The sequence below is a fragment of the Perna viridis genome, chromosome 1 (genome assembly GCF_037379345.1).
Source record: "Perna viridis isolate PV_CMFRI_1.1 ecotype Kerala chromosome 1, ASM3737934v1, whole genome shotgun sequence".
In the NCBI taxonomy this organism is placed as follows: Eukaryota; Metazoa; Mollusca; class Bivalvia; order Mytilida; family Mytilidae; genus Perna; species Perna viridis.
Window position 1 is genome coordinate 45,091,492 of NC_142445.1, and position 19,859 is coordinate 45,111,350.

At 31.6% G+C, this 19,859-nt stretch overlaps 1 protein-coding gene across 2 annotated transcripts in view; it reads left to right on the top strand.

Annotated features, from left to right (window-relative positions):
- LOC148628947 (glycogen debranching enzyme-like) overlaps positions 1-19,859 on the top strand; it is a 32,873-nt gene extending 13,014 nt beyond the window's left edge. For both annotated transcript variants that reach the window (XM_088541315.1, XM_088541320.1), the window contains 23 exons: positions 5-217; positions 867-1,006; positions 1,804-1,991; positions 2,694-2,817; positions 3,115-3,278; positions 3,495-3,596; positions 3,837-3,989; positions 4,352-4,502; positions 5,204-5,429; positions 6,123-6,394; positions 6,715-6,848; positions 7,967-8,100; positions 8,625-8,800; positions 9,298-9,400; positions 11,265-11,490; positions 11,999-12,110; positions 12,268-12,403; positions 12,660-12,772; positions 15,085-15,296; positions 15,623-15,720; positions 16,166-16,253; positions 16,827-17,015; positions 17,507-19,859. In XM_088541315.1, coding sequence (XP_088397441.1) covers positions 5-217; positions 867-1,006; positions 1,804-1,991; positions 2,694-2,817; positions 3,115-3,278; positions 3,495-3,596; positions 3,837-3,989; positions 4,352-4,502; positions 5,204-5,429; positions 6,123-6,394; positions 6,715-6,848; positions 7,967-8,100; positions 8,625-8,800; positions 9,298-9,400; positions 11,265-11,490; positions 11,999-12,110; positions 12,268-12,403; positions 12,660-12,772; positions 15,085-15,296; positions 15,623-15,720; positions 16,166-16,253; positions 16,827-17,015; positions 17,507-17,662 — 3,610 coding nt within the window. In that variant the 3' untranslated portion in view covers positions 17,663-19,859. The remainder of the gene's footprint in view (positions 1-4; positions 218-866; positions 1,007-1,803; positions 1,992-2,693; positions 2,818-3,114; positions 3,279-3,494; positions 3,597-3,836; positions 3,990-4,351; positions 4,503-5,203; positions 5,430-6,122; positions 6,395-6,714; positions 6,849-7,966; positions 8,101-8,624; positions 8,801-9,297; positions 9,401-11,264; positions 11,491-11,998; positions 12,111-12,267; positions 12,404-12,659; positions 12,773-15,084; positions 15,297-15,622; positions 15,721-16,165; positions 16,254-16,826; positions 17,016-17,506) is intronic.

Sequence of the window (19,859 nt, forward strand, 5' to 3'; positions counted from 1 at the left end):
TCAGGCCTGGAGTATTCAACAGACAAGACAGAATAAATGTGTGTTGCAAAGAATTGAGGAATAAACTTCAAGAATTAGCTTCTGCTAAAGAAAACATGGTCATTGGACACATTGGAGTAGCAATAGAAAATTTCATAGCTAATGCTAGATACAGATTTGTCGCCGAAGATGGTCCAAAAATTGGAAAAGTAACTGAGAAAGAGCCTTTAATGCACAAGTAATCAATTGTCTAGATGTTGTGAAAGTTTTTCACAAAATTACATTTAAGGTTATCTAGAAAATTTTTATTGTTGACTTAAGTGCAGTTTTCTACAGTAACTGCTCTCTCAAGAGTTAAATTTTAGCATCTGCATCACATTTATTTTAACTTTTGTTTGGAACATTGTTATGCATTGAAATCCTTTGTACCTTACATATTCCATTAAAAGAATAATCAAGAACCAAGATTGGAACAGTAATCAAAAGAATATATTCAAAGGATAACAACTAGACTTGGAAAATAGACACTCAATACAAAGAACATGAAGTAACCAAAATAACACAAAGAAGCAGAAGTAAATGAGCAACCTTGACTCCATTTAAAACTGGGAGCATGGACTAAGTGCACATAGGGTAACCATCCTATACTTTTCTAGAAACATCTGCCAAGTTGCCCATAAAATGTCATATCAAGGGTTGGTGAAAGAGGTAAGGAAAACTGACATGGTGAACAAATCAGTTTTCATTGTGCAGATGTCCATAAAGATCCACAAGTTCAAGTGTGAAAAAAAAATGAAGGATGAAACTTATCATAGAAAATTTAAAGATTCTTTCCATCTTACGAAGAAAATGTTGTAAATAAAAATATAAAATTTAATTTTTATCAGCTATTTTGTCCAGCCCACCACTCATCGTGGAACACTGGAGTTTGAAGAAACACAAATGTATGGACCAGGTTGTGCACATATTATGGCTGTGAATGGATGGGTAATGGGAGATGATCCTTTGAGAAATTTTGCTGAACCAGGTAATTGAAATCATGCTTGACCATCATAAGGATATCATGGCCCCAATTTTCCTCATTGTTTTGTTTGAAAAATATTGATCTTTGTGTGACGCCACATCAGAAGGTTGAAATAGATCTAGCTAACATGCTCCTGTGTGGTTAGTATTTGTCACACAGAAAATAGATTTTGTAGTTCTTTCAATTAAATGTGGGACTTTAGCACTAACAAAATATTGTTGATTTAAAGTTAATGATGCATTCAATTTAGAAAATCAGTAGGGACCAAAAAGGGTCCACTTTGATTCTGGTCAAAATTTTATCTTCTGCCGAATGTTAAATAGCAATTCAAATTCAGAGCTGTATCAAGTTTGATGGGTGTGTCCATATTAGGGGTATAATGATTACACTCTGCCATGATCAAATACCCATTATGATTCTTGGCTGATGATCTGATTTGTTTCACAGTTTTTGCAGATAAGTCATATTTGTATTATTACTATTAAAAGGACACATTGTCACATCAGTAGATAATAACTAATCTTTATCCCTTACAGTTTTAGAAAATCTTAAGTGTTTTCATACTGCTTATTACATGCATTAAACTGTTTCAGACTGAAAAACAAAATTTTATATCTGTCATTACTCTGCTTTTGACTTTAGCTAATTGAGGAATCAGATCTTAATAACAAAAAATGGTTCTGGTATTGTGTGATTTCTCGATTTGGACTGAAATGATAGAGAGGCTGTATTGTCAGTTCATCAGTTAGTGATTTACTTGAGATTGACTTATATTTAAAATTTTTATTTTGACTTTTTAGGTTCAGACATTTATCTAAGACGAGAGTTAGTTGCTTGGGGAGATAGTGTCAAGCTGAGGTATGGGAAAAAGCCTGAGGATTGTCCGTTCTTATGGGACTTGATGAGGAATTACACTGAGACTACAGCTAGAATATTCCATGGTGTGAGACTAGATAATTGTCATAGTACACCTCTTCACGTGGCTTCTGTAGGTATATCACTAAACTAGAAACACTTATTGTGTTATTATTATTACAATGTTGCTGTTATCAAGATGTGAAATTAAAGAAATATTTTTATGGGCTTTTAACCTTGTTTAAATGTAGAACTGTGCTCCTTCAGCTCCACATTGCGAGTAGAAGATGGCAAAATATTTTCAGTTTTTTCAATGAATACCTTAGAATTCATTTTTTCCATGTACATTTTGGGAAAATGAATTTACATTAATTTTAAGCCCATAATTTGGAACTAGACCAAATACTAAGAATTTTCTTGAATTGTTGAACCATCTTCAACAACATGTGCAAATGTCATAATATATGTATAATTAACAAAGAAAATAATGTAATCTGGTTGTGTTACCACATAAAATATCTTTGTGTCTTGTGTCACCCATGAGCAATATATTTTTTTATATTTAACATGCTCTTTGCTATATTGTACATATTTTTTATCATTCATTTTTCTGTTGGTAATCCTACTAAGAGAATAGAGTTTAATTGCACTGGATTTAATAAGCAAAGAACCTGGATAGGACCCATATTACATATGCTTTATTTGATTATGTACTGAACAGGGATGAAATGACATAAGCAAGTAAGGTTTCTCTTAAAGATGGTTTATTGCTTTGGTATTATCATTACTTAACAGATGATTTAGTAACATTTATTTACTTTGATTTCCATTACAGTATATGATAGATGCAGCAAGGAAAATCAAACCTGACTTATATGTTGTAGCTGAATTATTTACTGGAAGTGAAAATCTTGATAACTTATTCATGAACAAATTGGGAATTAATTCATTGATACGAGGTAAGTTTGGAAAACTAAAAACAGTCTTTTAATGTTAGAAACTATGACATCCACATTTTAGTTTGGTCTGTTTGGGTGGCAAACATTAAGAGCAATTTAAATCAACCGTAAACAGTCTGAAAATGAAGTCAGACTTTTGTTTTGAGATTTGGTGCCTTATAGACATTTTTGTTATTTGTTGGTTTTAAAATACGTCTGTATAAAGAACATGTATGTTATATTTGTGGCCAATAGATTAGTAGATCAACTTGGTTAATGTGATGGATATCAAATTACTTGTGATATCTTCTTTTACAGAATCATTGAATGCACCCAATGCTCATGAACAGGGAAGGTTAGTGCACAGATTTGGTGGATGTGCTGTAGGATCTTTCAATCAACCTAGATTACGACCTCTTTTACCAACAACAGCTCATGCCTTGCTATTTGACCAAACACATGACAATAAAAGTCCAATAGAGGTACATTTTCACAGGAAGTGAAGGGATAGTATCTTTACTTATCATATGTTTTATAACATGGTATGTGTATGAAAGTTTTCTGATCAAGATCGCGCTAATAGCTGAACTGAAATGAAAAGAAAGACATATCTTTGTGCAAAACTACATGTTTGATGTTTTTATTGCCTGAGCAAACATACCAGAATTGTTTTGATACATTTTTCTTTGTTATTTTAGGTCAGATCTCCTTATGATTGTTTCCCAAGTGCTGCTTTAGTTTGTATGTCATATTGTGCTGTGGGAAGTAACAGAGGATATGATCAACTAGTTCCACACCATGTAAGTTTCTTACTTAAACCTATTAGTAAAATTTATTTTTCACTCTTTGATATATATTGTATTTATAGTTCCATTCATGGCATACAATTCAGCCATCGTCTTCTGTGTGAATTTTTGATGGGTTCACTTGAGTTCATTTGATTTATTCAGAATTTTGCTTTCATTCACTGTATACCACCAGTGACCAGAAGATTATGTGTGGTTTAAGAAGATGACAATCAAATATTCTCTTGTTTTCAGATAAATGTAGTGACTGAAGAAAGATTGTATCCTTCTTGGACATTAGAAAACAATCCTGGAAGACCCTTTGTTAATGAGACTTTTGGTATCACAGCTGGGAAGAAAATTCTAAATGATCTTCATTATCACCTTAGTATTGAAAAATACTCTGAGGTATGTATGACCCATGCATTGATGTTTGATGGCAGGTAGATAGTACATTCAAAAGCATTATTAACCAAGCCGAATTGCTGTCAGATCTGTTTTACCTGGGAGTGTTGAAAAAGACTTAATTTAAAGAGAAATTATGTTGCTCTGTTTTGCTGGAAATATATGGGATATCTAAATTGTCAAATCAAATACAAGTATTTGCAAACACAACATTAAGTTGAGTTGACCATTATTTTCATTCTTTGGTTTATACAATAATAAAACTTATATATTGTGAATAACTTTTCTCACACAAAGAAGAAATGGATAGTGCAACAGTGATGTTTTTAGATGATTTTAAAATAAAAATTTCGATTGCTATATAGGTGTTTGTTGACCAGTTGAGGGATGATGTAGTATCAGTCACAAGGCACAACCCAAACAACCACAAGTCAGTAGTACTTGTAGCAAGAACAGCATTTCAGTTTCCTCAAAATCCTTCAGAAACTGGTCATATTAGACCTATAGTTGTTCAAGGTAAGAATGAAACCAAAAAAAGTAATTTTCAGTCATTTAAGTACACCTAAGATAATTGTATGTCACAGGGCTAGCGCTAATGTGTATTGAAAAAGTATTTCTCAGTACATGTTGAATGTGTAAGCTTTAAATTCAGTCTTCGTGCTTATTCTTATAAGGACTGACTGAACAGTGTGCTATGTTGCAAATTTTGCAACGTCTGCTAAATTTTAAAAAATGAAATATCTTCATATTAGCTTTTAAATTCAACATATGAATTTGTGGGTTAAATACTCACAATAATCTTTAGGTTGGGGGGTGTTTGTCAGTAAGTCTGTAAACCAGTTCATCTGAACTTTTTTTTCTTCTCTCTGTCACTCCTGATGTTAATCTTTTTTATACCACAACTGTTCTACATTAGAAATCAGAACTCGGTGACCTTAAATTTACAAGTGATATTATTTCAATGACTGAATATAACTTTGTCTTACTAAGTCTAAAATGATGAACTGTTGAAGTTGTCATGAACCTTTTTTTAAATTCTTTTGTTCCCTTATAAAGACAGTAACAGTGAAACGATTTAATATACAAATTCAGCTCAGTATGGTGAAAATGCTCGACACATCCTCAATTTTGCCGCAATACTCAGTCTCATTGATTTTGTGTAAAGTCTGTGCATGCAGTTATTGTCTAATGATGGAGTTAAATTTTATATATTATAGGCAGAGTGAACAAGATTTTGATAGAGGCAAGAGTCATGGCTGCCCAAAACTTTGATTACAACAAAGACAATGACTATATTAATGGTTTACCAGGGTACTACCTTGAAATGAAACAAAACTTTGAACCTTTGGAAAGTAAATATGTCAGTTTCTCCTCAATAAATGGTGGGGAGGCCACTGAGGTTACGTTTAAAGAGTTGACTCCAGGGAGTGTCATAGCTATGCAGTTAGTAAAATTCTACTATTTATAAAGCCTTGAAAATGTAAACTAATAAGTTCAAACAATTTTTGTTATTATCAAACTGTATTTAACTGAAAATCAGAATGCCTTGGGTATTTCATTTAGGCCCAAAAAATATATGTGTTTTTCCTGTTACCCCTTTGAAAAAAATAGTGTTGGTAGGAAGGGATTTTTTTTCATTTACTATTTTGTTTCACATTGATTTGATGGGAGAAACATTCTGACTTTAACAATTATTGAAAAATGCAAAAAAAAAACTTTAAAGGGTACACTATTTTAGCTGAAACAAGGAAACACACTTTTTTTCATTTGGCCTTAGTAGTATTTGTCATGTGATTGCTGTCACAATATGGAAGATAATAAAAGCAAGCAAATCTTGTAGTACCATCACAAAAATTAATCTATTTGCTGAATTATAATTCCTTCTTAAGCAAAAGAAAGGTATATATACCTGTATTATTATGATCATAAAACCAAATAGGCAGAGAAAGAGTTTCTTTGAAAAAGCACCTACTGATAGTTCCCATAAATGAGGGAACTTTTAATTATGGTACATGTGATAAGCCTATTTTGTTAAGATCAAATTTATTTTTTAGGTTTTATTTACCATTATTTTTTTTGAAAATTTAATTGGGTAACTTTGTTGTACATTCAGTTTTTCTTAATCTTTATTTTTAGTTGTGGTTTATCTAAGGAAGCATCTAAAGCTATTCTATCAATAAGACAGTTCTGTGGACAGTTTGGTTACCTAATGAGATCATATAGTGGTCGTAAAATATTTGATGAGTCATGGGATACTACAAATTTCCAAGCTATAGTTGGAAATTTATCGTTGACTGACCTGAACCATGTGTTGTATAGATGTGATCCAGAGGAGAAATCTGATGGTAATGGTTTTGGTGCTTATGATGTCCCTGGACATGGTTCCTTTGTTTACTGTGGTATAAGAGGTTTGTTTTATTTATCATTGACAATAATACCAAATTTTAAATATGTATGGTTTTTTTTTTTCAGATGAGAGACCTGCTATACAGAATGATGGATACACAAAAATTAGCTATTATTTATTCCCTTGATCACTCTTTTATTAAATGATCATTAAAAACACAGAAACTACAAACATTTCAACAATATAATCTATATAAATTTTGTGAAACACTTTCATAACAGTATTGTATTTTATTTTAATTAAACAGATAGATTGTTGAAGCATCATAATATTCTGCTGATTTAAGATAATCTTGAGCAAATGTTAGTAGTTTTATTGCAGGAATGCTATCCGTGTTAAATGATATCAGAGAGAGGAATGATCTTGGACATCCAATATGTCATAATTTGAGAGAAGGAGATTGGTTACCACAGTACTTAGCTGACAGACTAAAAGTGAAGAAAGGGACTAAAGTGGTAAGGGTTTAAAACTTCTACAAATACAGTCGAACCTCGATGGGTCGAACTCGGATTAGTTGAAATCTCGGATAATTCGAACTAATTACGAAGTCTGAGCAAAACTCCACTTACTCCAATACAATTTTACCTCGGATGACTCAAACTCGGATGAATTGAAACCTCGGATAACTCAAAGTAATCAATCAGTCCCCTCGATAGGACTTAATTAACCCTGATGTCTCGAAGTCAACTAATTAGTCGGAAAACTGATTGCTTTATTACAAACCATGATCGAAATGTGTTTTAACAACAATTAGCGTGGCTTTTAAAATTAATTTGTTGACACTCCTTATGGTTTGATTTGTTTATTTAATTAATTTAAAATTGCGCATGTTGATAAAAGAAACAAATTTTTTTAAGAACACATGGGAATTTACACTAACAGTGATATCGGATATTTTGATATTTTGAAAAATTTTATAAAAAATACAGATGAATTGTAATGGTATTTGACTATTTAATGAAACATCAAACAGACAATAGTAAGGGTATTTCAACGACTACATTTGTTTCGCTAGTGAATTTGAAATTTTATTGTAATATTGTAGAGCATATGGTTTAACGGTACTCCTGATTGTGAATCAAACAAAGTAGCATGTTTTGAACTGTGACATTTTTGATATAGAAAAAATAAAAAGGAAATTTCACTGAAACACTCGGTGCCGTTCAGTATTTCAAACATGATATACAACATACAAAAAATATCTTCCGATATGAAATGCATGACATTACGAAGTACCATGTAAAGTGAGGTACATGTACATTTACAACAAATGATGTAACTACAGAAACAATCATGGACCAAACTACTAGTATTTCCAGTTTATCGTCGAACCTGGATTACTCGAACCTCGGATAACTCAAACATTTTTGCATGGTCCCTTTGACTTCGACTTAACAAGGTTCAACTGTAGTTGCATAGCTCATTTAACTAGAGGTATTCCATGTATTAATTTACATTTAATTTAATTCAGTGTAGGTTAAATAACTGTACTATTAATGTTTCATTTTTGAAATAAGTGATGTTACAGCAACCTTTTTCCTTGAATCAAAAGTTGCAAATTTATTTTTTGTAGCTAGGACAGTGGTTTGATGATGTTTTCCAACATCTATTTAAAGTTCCTAGATTCCTGATCCCCTGTTATTTTGATACTATTGTGACAGGATCTTATCTGGTGCTGAGGAACCGTACTATAGAGCTTATGTCAGAGTAAGTCAACAATCCTTCAATAATTGTGATTATTTATACTAGGCTTTTTATCACACTGGTGTTGGATACTTTCTTTAAATAAAAGAAATGGCATAGTTGAGTTTGTTAAGATTCTACTTTTTTTAAAATAATAATGTATTTATAGTTTTATTCAAGAGGTAGTTTGAGCCAGGAAAACTTTTTTTTCTTTTTCATTTTAGTAAGTCTTCAGTGACTTTTTACATGTATCATAATGAAGATTACAACACAGGAAAAAAGGCAATGTTGGAGAATACTTTGGGAAAATTTTTCACATGGAAAGAAAACACTAATACATGTAAAACATACTTTTTCACTTTGCTTATGATTACAGTACTTCAAAGTTTTTAATGAAATTAGGAGGAAAATAAGAAATGTTGGCTGTTGATTCCAAAAAGAAATAACAATATCGATTTAAGATTGTGATAATCTGTATTACTCAACTGCAACACTTTAATTGTTTTCAGTTTAAATATTTAATGACATTTTATTAATTAACTTTCCAGTTTTGTCAAGGATGGGTCAACTTTCTTGAAAGTTCTGGCCATGGGAGCTGTCCAGTTTTGTGGCTATGTGAAGAATTCCAAATTACCTCCCTTATCACCAAATTTAGCACCACCCAAACCTCCTGTTGATGAAGATAATGAAGAGAAACCTGAAGCAATTCTTTCACTTGCTGCAGGTACAATATAAACTATATAATCACAAATTTTGTTTTGAATAAAGCAATATCATGGCTCTGCTGCCTTTGTTACAATATTTTTAATGTAGAGTATATTTTCAGCATCAAGAATATCTGTTGAATTTCATTGATAACTTATCATCATGACTGCTACATATTGAAGTAATGGGATGAAATGTCAGGAAAAAAAACATCTGAATTATGAGATTGTAATTTTTTTGTAGTTCTTTTTCGGTAGTCCCAAAGAAATTACAGTTTACAATAATTTCCATTACTTTGTTACTTTGTTGTCTATTTGGTGTTTGCTTTTGATATTTGGCATAGTGATAGATCAGCTCAAGATGATGTGTGGCATACCATGATTGATGATCTTTGACCTGAAGGTTAAATTAATGATTTTGCAATATATATTAGTGTCTGGGCTGTTACTTTGCTGTATTTTCTTATGTATCTGTTGTTGACAATATGTATATTAGCACATTTTATTGATTGTGTAGGCTTCTCTCACTTTGCTGCTGGATATATGAGAAATTGGGGAAGAGATACATTTATATCACTAAGAGGACTTTTGTTAGTCACTGGACGATATGAAGTAGCAAGGTAACATCTAAATTTTAGATGGTCTTTTATACCCTACCACATAAGGTGGTGAGGTATTATGTGATGCCCTCCAAAAAGTTGCTTGTCCGTCTATCCGTCTGTCTGTCCCCTTATGGTTTCCAGATGATAACTAGGGCTGAAATGATACAGTTATCTCACAAAACGATACGTTTCGTTTTACTTCCAAACAATACTACTACTTTTAATACAATGCATTTTTACATTTTGTATTTTAAACTATACTTGTGGATTTTCATTGTATATTTTGGCATCGTCATCTGTCTTCATTAACAATTTTTCAAAACTCTTCTCTTCTGACACGACATGACCAATTAGAACCAAATTAAATATGAATGTTCCTTAAGGTATTTTTCATAGAAATGATGTAGGATTGTTGATCCATTGAAAACAAAGCCTCTGTCACTAAAAATAGAACATAGGGGTCAAACAGAAGTTTTTTTTTACATATATCCCAAAATGTTGGGTATAGTCGAATTCTGATTCGGTAAAAGTGTTCAGTATGATGAGATCTATCTGTTGTCAAATTTTCCATTTTAATCTGTTAAGCAATGTTGGAGTTATTGCCCTTTTTGAAGTTTTTCGCTCTTTTTAATGTTTTTTTCTTCTTTCAAAAATCTTCTCCTCTGACATTTCATGACTAATTTGATTCAAATTTAGTGAGAATGTTCCTTAAGGTATTCTGCATTTCTGCATAGAACTTTTGTGGGGATTTTTGATCTGTTAAAAAACAATGCGTCATTACTATAAATAAAACATAGAGGTCAGACAAAAGTTTTTTGCATATATCCCCAAAACTGTTAGGTTAAGCCAAATTCTCTCAATTGCCAAAATGATTTTTATGATATGGCTTTCAAAAGTCTGCAGTGATAAAAGTTGTTGGAAGAGTCCTTGTTAGAGTTATTGCCCTTAAAAGATGAAGGTTTTTTTTTTTTTTTGTAGTACTCAGCCAATATAAACTTTCAATTGCTGGAATGATTTGTATGATAAGGCTTACAAAAGTGTGCAGGGGATCAAAGTTGTCAGATGACTCACTAACCACTTCTAACCTTTCCATTACTTTACACATTTGATAAGTAGTTTTCAAAGTTTCACTGTGAATTCCCATGAAAAAAAAGGCTTTCAAAATAACTGTGCAAAAATTTAACCAGGTGAGTGATTCAGGCTCCTTGGAGCCTCTTGTTTTCTGGAGATTTATTTTTTTCAAATAAAGGAATTCCATTGAGGTTGCCATTTTGTTAATGAACTTAATTCTAATCTCTGTGTTGACAATTTCTCATGGGGAACTACGGAATATAATGACTTATGGTGTGGAGCATGTACCAAATCAGAAACATGGCAAGTTGTACAGTGTATCGAAAAAGGAAAAAATACTGTCATTTTTTGGTACCTCCAAGTATCCTTTCACCCTTAATGATAGCTTGAGAATGGATCAATTAATTTTTTAAAAACTTTGCACAGTATTTTAGTACCATAAAATCCAGGTTAAGTGCAATTATGAGCAAAATCCAAATAGACGTTTTTGAGTTAGGCCATTTTAAACATATCTGTCTGAAGCCAAAATATTTATTCATTAAATTACAAGAACAGTATATCCATCAACAAATTACATTGATCTCTCTTTCTCACGCAAAAACTGATGTAAGTCAACTGGAAGCCTTGTTTCCCTTTTCTCTGGTTTATGTCTGAACCTAATTCTTTTGTAAATTTGAACAGCATGTTGTCATTATTTACGACTGACATTTGGAATGATGGGTTGCTTTTGTTATAACATGCACTTAAGTTTGTTCCATTATGGATTAAAAGAGAATCTACTGTAGTATATTAAATCTTTATTTTTTTATAGGTTCATTATTTTGGCATATGGAGGATGCTTACGTCATGGATTAATTCCAAACCTTCTAAATGAGGGAAAGGGTGCAAGATTTAACTGTAGAGATGCTGTATGGTGGTGGTTACAAGCAATACAAGAGTACTGTAAAATGGTGCCGGATGGAACAAAAATTTTACAAGATAAAGTTCATAGGCTCTATCCATCAGACTGTCAGCAAGTTCAAGAACCTGGAACATTTGTTAGTTTTGTATAATTTTGTAATTTTTTTTAGGTTATTGTAGGTTGTTATTTGAATAAGTTTTTGTGATAGGTCTTTGTATCAAATATATTTTACTGTACATAAGTATTGATCTAAGACAAATTATTAAAAATTTTACTAATAAGACTCTTATGTGAAATGTATTGTCTCCACATCTTAGCATGCATATCCTTCAGAACTGTCCCTTAGTGTCACCACATATTATTTATAAATTGTCTTGTAATCAAAATCTATAACGTTTCTCCCTAACCTAGAATAATCCTAGATTTATATTCTTTTATGATAAATTGGTTAAGTTGAATAAACTGAAAAGAATATCACACATGAAATATCGTTTACTTTTCATGCCTGGGTATTTGTTTCAATTATCAACATTGTTTTCTTTATAATTGCCTTCTGTGGGTCTGTGACTGGCTTAATACAGTAGTAGTCAGTCAATTGAGTAAAACAAGATTTTATTGAGATTTATTTTTTAAATGTGTTTCAGGATCAACCATTATGTGATGTGATTCAAGAAGCCTTACAGAGGCATGCAGAAGGATTGAAATTCAGAGAATTCAATGCTGGAACACAAATAGATGCTCAAATGGTTGACCAAGGTAAGGAATAAAATCCTGATAACTGAATAATTAAAAATACGTTTTTGGTCAATCATGTTTTATGCCAGAATTTACCTGGAGAGATCTTTCAGTCTAACTTACAAGATTTGTATAAGCAAGGGCAAGCAACACAGGTTCATAGTTGGGTTTATTTCAGGGTTTAATGTTGAGATTGGAGTTAACTGGGACAATGGGTTTGTTTTTGGTGGAAATGAATGGAATTGTGGAACATGGATGGATAAAATGGGAAGCTCCGAAAAGGCTGGGAATAAAGGAAAGCCTGCAACACCTAGGTGAGTAAATAAAAGTAAAAACAATAATTAAAGCTGTTGGTAGGAGTGGTTTCAGGTATCTGTGTATGTCTTATGTGGATGAATTTTGCAAAAAGTCCAAATATATAAATTGGCCCCATTTTTTAGATTTATTGTTAACTAATCTTCTGTGGAAAATAACCTTATAACTTATGGCTGCATGTTTCAAAGATGAAAACATGTTTTACAATTTGTGTATTTTTTTATTCTCTGAGTTAAGGGAGTATTCTAATTTTAGAAATGGTTCAGCTGTTGAGTTAGTTGGTTTGAGTAAATCTGCTTTAAAGTGGTTACAGAAGATGAAGGCATCAGGAAAATATCCATATGACTCTGTTACTGCAAAAATAAATGGTTAGTTCTTTTTTAAAGTTTATATGTTATCCTACGTTTCTTTCAAATATTTTTTTGACTTGTGTGAAGCTACAGTAGTTAAAGGCTTCCTTGAGTTATATTTACTAGGATCCTTTTATAGGGAGCACTGCAAAGTGGTGTGAGCTCTACGGTTATTATGTGTACTTTTTAAGTTTTCCTTAAGGTTCCCCTATATACTTACAAAAAAAAGTCATGTCCTGGAAGTAACAAAAAGTGACTGTCCTTACGGAGAAAGTTCAGCATTTCCTTCAATCAAACAAATGAAAAAATATGGGTTAAGATTACGTTTCAGTAAAAATAAATTCATCATATCTGATAGTTTTCAAGTCTTTCTCTAATTTGTTTTACTTGTTTAAAGAATTGAATGTTATGTTTTTAAAAACTTCGGGGAACACATGGATGTACGTACGTGTATCTCCGCTGTTCCATTGTTGTCAAGAACCTTACCCACCTTGGAAAAAAATATAACTTTGATTATACAGTAGATTCCGCTTAATTGCATAGCCTATTTGCCAGTAAAAATTATGCAAATAACCGGGCTATTCTTATAACCGAAATTACAATTTTACCGGCAGTGTGAGTTCAGGTAAGACGACGATACTGTGGATCAACCAGGGATTTCATTGTTCAACATTTCTGATCTGGTATTTAATTGTTATAGACCTTCACATTGTATTGTTCTTTTATCAATAAATAATAATATATATTGTGTTTATCTTGTTTGTTGACCTTCTTTACGTCGTGTGTATTTATAAGTAAAACCACGTGTTTCTCATCTATAAATAGTCAAGTAATTTCCTGACCTTTCTATGAAAGAAAATCCCATATTTCATATTTCAGACAGGATTCAGTATAATATTCATCAATATTTGCAGTTTCTGGGCTTTTGAAATGGTCTGTGCGTTTTTATTCCTCTGTTCAATCACCATTGTACACTGATAGTTGTGTATTATACGTGTCATTGACCTCAATATATTCCTATGAAGTGTGGATAGTTTGGGGCACCGTAGGGTAGTTGAATTTCATTAGACATTGTACTGAATGAATGAGGACTTTTAATTTTCGGTTGATATTTATGCCTAGTAACCCAAGCTCACTAAAAACTGTTCAGCTCATTAAAGAAAATTAAATTTACATTGATAATCATTTGTAGTCGGAAGAATTTAAATAGGGACAAAAAATATCCCAAGCCGAACCCCAAGCCGCATCATAAGGTGATGTTTGGCATGTCGTCAGAAGTCATTGTTGACCTAGGTGCTTGTTTATTTTAATGCAGTTAGAAATCATTTAAATTGTCTTTTATGTCCATTATGTTTTTAATCCATTATTAACACCTCCTGATTGATGATAACCTAGTTTTTACAACAATAAATATGATTGACATATTTATGACCCGAAGGCTTAAAATAGAATTTGGGAAACCCTGTCTTTACCTCGATGAGACAAAATTCTCTATGCAATAAACCGAAATGCACCTGCAAGGCCTATGCAAATAAGCGATTTTTTCCCTAATAGAATAATAGGAAATAGTTTTGTGCAGGAGAAAATTATGCTAATAACCGAAATATGCAATAAAGTGATATGCGATTAAGTGGAGTCGACTGTATTATCTAAATCGAAGCATAGCTTTTCTAAGATAGGAAAGGCAATTATTTTCTTGTTTGGAATTTGTGACTGTTGTCTGAATTTTGTTTACGTCACATGATATGTGTAAAATATTCCCACCATCCGTGGAGAACTATAATATTTCCGGTATCTGTACAGATTGATCTGACAGACCAAAACTGAAATGGATGTTGCTGGAGATGCCCTTAAGGGATAAAAAATGTAAAGTATTGCAAAGCGCTATAATGTTATTGACCATTTTGAGAGCAAGGGAAAAGGGGTTGTATGGGGTTGAAATTTTTGGGGGAAAAATGTTCAAGTTATACATTTATTGAAAAAACTTACCCATTAATTAACAAGACAGATTTTCAAATAGAAATATTGATTTTGCTTGCTGCTTAAATATAAATAAAAATATTGCACTTGCGAAGCAAAAATTTTCATCCGGGTAGACCCCCCCCCTTCCCTCTTTGTAATGTCCTTTATTATTTTTATGAGTCTTGCACAGACGGTACATGTGTGGTAAAGCTCATGGTGCTGATTGAATTAGGCAATGCCTACCCAATATTAGATGAATAGATCATAAAAGTGTGCTTTGCAGAATTCATTTTTAAATATTGCATTTGTAAATTATTAAGTAGAAGCTCAATCAAATTAATTATTCATAGTAATATTTGCATTTTTAGATGTTGAAAAGAAAGTAACATTTAAAGAATGGGAGGAAAAGATTCAAACAAACTTTGAAAAGGAGTTTTGGATTAACTCTACTCCAATGCCAGATAACGAACTACATCCTGAATTAATAAACAAGAGAGGGATATATAAAGATTCATTTTTTGCCAAGCCATTCTATGCTGATTTCCAGCTGAGACCAAACTTTTTTGTTGCTATGGCAGTTGTAAGTTTTTCGACAAATTCTGTATGTACTAGTCTAGGCCAAAAATAGAATTTGTATATAATTATTCTCTATCTTCCTAACCCTGTCCTTTGATGATAGTACTTTCTTACTTTTAGTTTCCTCCTCCTATTGTTTTTTTTTTTGATAAGGTTTCTGTAGCTAGCTCTTTTATCTTTTATTGTAATTGATTTAATTTTTCTTGGATAGCCCTTTACATTTTGCTTGTGAGTTTTTCAGTACATTGATAAGCAGTAGTTTTGTATTGAATATACATGTATATGCTTGCTTTGGTAATCTGAAACAGACTTGTTTTGAAATTTTTTTAGGCACCAGAGTTATTTACTCCAGAAAATGCTTGGACAGCATTGAAAGAGGCACAGGATATTTTAGTAGGACCATTAGGAATTAAAACCTTAGATCCAGGGTAAGTAATTATACTATGATTGTACTATACACATGTACAACTATTAAATTGTTTCAAGTCATGTACCAATTAACAGAATAATAGTAAATTATAAATGAAGTAGTTGAGTGTGCAAAATATCATTTCCACTTGGGAGACAAGTGTTAGCCTCAAGCAGTAGAGATTGTCAGTTTAATCCAAAGCCAAATCAAATCAGTCTTAAATTGTTTGTCAAGGCTTCTGTTTCAAGTATAAACTACTCGTTGGCCATGAGTCATGTTTATTGAGGTGACATACTTTTGGGGTGTGGTATTGCTTTGTGAGTTGCATATTAACAAAAAATGCCTAGAGATTATGTGTAGTACATAGGAAGATTGAATCCATGCTTTTGTATTGAATGCATTATAAATCTGCCAACAGATATAAAATAAAAGTGGTCAATCAATCAAATTTGATTATTTTACAGAGACTGGTCGTATGTAGCTGATTATGATAACAGCAATGATAGTGATGACCCAAAAGTGTCACATGGATTTAATTACCATAATGGTCCTGTAAGTGTTTAACTAGACATTGACCTCTAAGGGATGGGCGTTTTAAGTAGTCCTTTATCCCTTAAGGTTAGAATTTAAGAAAAAAGACCTGGATCTCTAAGGATTTTAATGGTATACTTTGTCTTGTCAAGCTTTTTGTAAGATCAATTAACCAAAGCCTAGCAATTTAATACATGTATTACAATTTGACTGGTAAAGAATTTAGAAGAGAAAACAAACATGGAACTCTCATGACTAGAGCATAGTTGATAATGGAATAGTCAGTGCTACTTACATGCAACATTTGTTATTATTTTGAATTTTATTGGATAACTGTATTAATTCCAAAATTGGCCCCGCATTTTTTTTATGCATTTGTAGATGTTATCATTTCATTTTTATATATTTGATAGCTGCATAAGAATGTAGATAACTGTATTGTACAATGTATTTAAAGATTTGACCTTATCAATCTTAACAGATTGACCCGATTAACTTTATGATAATTAAATCTACTATTAATGCCTCCAAAACTTCACATACAATAGTAATTTCTTATCATAAGCTTTAAATAAATAATAATACCTTTTCCAGGAGTGGGTTTGGTTAATGGGTTATTTTCTGAGAGCCAAACTGATATTTGCTGATAAATTAGAGAAAAGAATTCCTGGAATAAAGAAGAATACTGTTGGGTACATCAAATCAAAAATGACAGTACATTATGAACATTTGACTGGATCTCCTTGGCAGTCTTTACCAGAACTGACCAATTCACATGGAACAGTATGTATTACATTAGTATCGTAAATTCTAAAGTAACTATTGCCAATTTGTCACATGAGCTGAAAATGTCATTTTTATCTTTTTCATTGTGATGAAAAAACAACCTGTCCATTGCTTCAATTTAACAGTAAACCAGTCTGTCAGATTACAAAACACGTAAAAAGTTACTTCCCTTTGTTTTATATCTTAAAAAATGAAATTCGGGATCATGAAAAAAGACTATATGGCACTCTTTTTCCAATGGTACAGGCCCAGGTTCTAGCACTATTATATTTTTCTTAACAGCATAAGCATTCTGTCAAAAAGAAAACTAGGCCAATCATGTAATTTTTTCAACCATGTTGATTTATTATATGTTATAAATCAATAATTTTCATGTACAAAAACTTTTCAATCCTAATCTAAATGGTTTTAATACTAAATGTTAAAAAAGTTATAACCAGGATATGACCATCACAAATTTTAGTCCAACTTTCATTTTGTTTCTCTAGTTTTGTAAGGACAGTTGTGCTGCTCAAGCTTGGAGTGTTGGTTGCCTGTTAGAAGTGTTCTATGACTTGAACCACCTGGCTGAGGAGGAAGATGATCTTGCCAAATTAGCACTCAGACCCACAGACAAAAAAGATGTTATTATTAATGTGTCATAGTTTTCTGAAATCTACTACTGTTATGCTAACTGTGATGTGTTAAAGCTCTTTTTTAGTTGTTTATACACCTATGGTGCTTAGTAACTACATTTTTGAGGTGATACCATATACTTCTGTTAATATGTTGTTGACCTCTACAGTGATATGTAGTTTGTTTGTAGCATTGATGCTTAACCTCAGTCAAAGTGTCTGTTTTTTTGTAGAGTTGAAAAAAAAACAAGAACATTAAAATAGTTTGTCGGCATGCTTTATAATGCATAATATATGTGGTTATAGATAGAGTTGTGTTATTGCTGGAAATTTATGACCTTAGGATCTGTTGTAGGGTTGGAATGGATTAAGACATTCCTTAAAAAATTGTAAAGTATTCTGGAAAAAAGTATAAGCATCTTCCTCTCTATGACTTCCACCATGTACCTCATCATTGTAACTGTAATAAGTTTGGAAACCAATTCATGCTACTTGTCAGAGCGCATTTTTTTTTGGGGGAAAGAACATTTATGATCATATAATATAGTTGGGTTATTTCAGAATGGTTTAATTAATAAGGGTTGGGAGTTGCGGATTGGGTGATGCTAATTTTATTTGAGTGTCATTCTGTTTGTAGGTTTTCTTATTAACAAATCCAGTGCCAGTAGTAATTGATGTAGTGTGATGTAGTATAACTGTTTTTCTCTGATGTTGAATCCAAAATATATACACTATGATCTGAAAAACATGCCTTTGGCAGGAAACAGCATTGATTAATGTGTAGTTCGTTAGTGACTACCGGTAATCAATCATTGTTTGAGAATATGTGATACTGTTAGTAAATAAAATATAACCATTTTATTTGTTTGACTAGAGGCATTGCTGTTTTCATTGTTCATAGGTTTCATTACATTATTTTTAGACATTTTAAGCACATTTTTTTTTTACTTTTGTAGTGGTTTTGCTATAGATAAAGGCAATGATGGCACTAAAGTTTTGTATTTTTCTGTCTGGTATGAAGTATTTATTTGTTCATTTGTAGATTAAAAGAAAAACAAATTGATAAAATATGTTTATTTCAACTTTACTGTGAACATAACAGAACAATCCAAAATATTCATATTAAATACAAGTGTATATGTTTCATTTTTAAAGTTTTTACATTGCTTTTATCTGACCTAGTCAAGTGTGACTTCAAATGAATCATCTAAATAACAAAATTGTCAGTGTGTACATCAAAACAAAAACAAACGAAATGTATACCTTTTACCTCCTGAAATAGCTTGTCTCAATATAAAGCAATGCACATTGGCAGCAACCATTATAGTATTATAAAGTAACCATCACCAGAAGATCTCAGGTTCTACTAATGTTGTTTTGTGAGTTGTGATAAGCCTATTAAAGGCAGTGACTTTTTCAAGTATTATTTATTAATCAGAATACTCAATCTCAACTTACTTAAGATTTAAAGATGCAGCAAAAGTCTTTTTAAGATAGGGACCTACTATTAGCATTAAGTTTGTGTGATTGATACTGAATGCTGTAGATGGTTTCCTTTTTGAGCAATCATGTTAAACAAACTGATAGTGTCTTCTCTATATCTTGTAGGATTATTTGATACGTATGTAAAATTTTATTTTTTTTTTTCAGCATTATTTTATTGTTAATGTTTTTAATTACCTACAGAAGGATGTTTTTGAAGAAAATATCATTAAAACTAAATCTTTACAATGTACATCGTCTAATGTATAATTGTCAGATCATCACTCAAATTTAATTTAGTTGTCATGTTGTCATGTGTCTTAACTATTCCATTCCAAATTAGTTATTGATATTTATTAAGGATGAAAAACTTTTTTTTCCTCTTCAGAAGTGGTAATAAAATATTTTATTATTATATATTTTTCATGTTCTTCAATAATTGTTAGATGGAATTAACCAATCATTCTAAAAAAAAATAAAATTATGAAACCAACTTTTGGCTACACACAGAACATCCAGTTATGATAGTGAAGAATATTGCACTATGGAATCTCTATCTTAAGTTACCAAAGAGTATGTTAACCTTTACCAGATGTTAGATTGTCTTTATATGACGTTGTAATCCATAGATAAATATTATCTTACCAAATGCATTTATACACATATTTTGTTGTGTTTGCTTATTTTTTAACTTAAGTATATTGGTTTGTTATTCAGAAGTAAATTTAATAAAAATAAATAAATG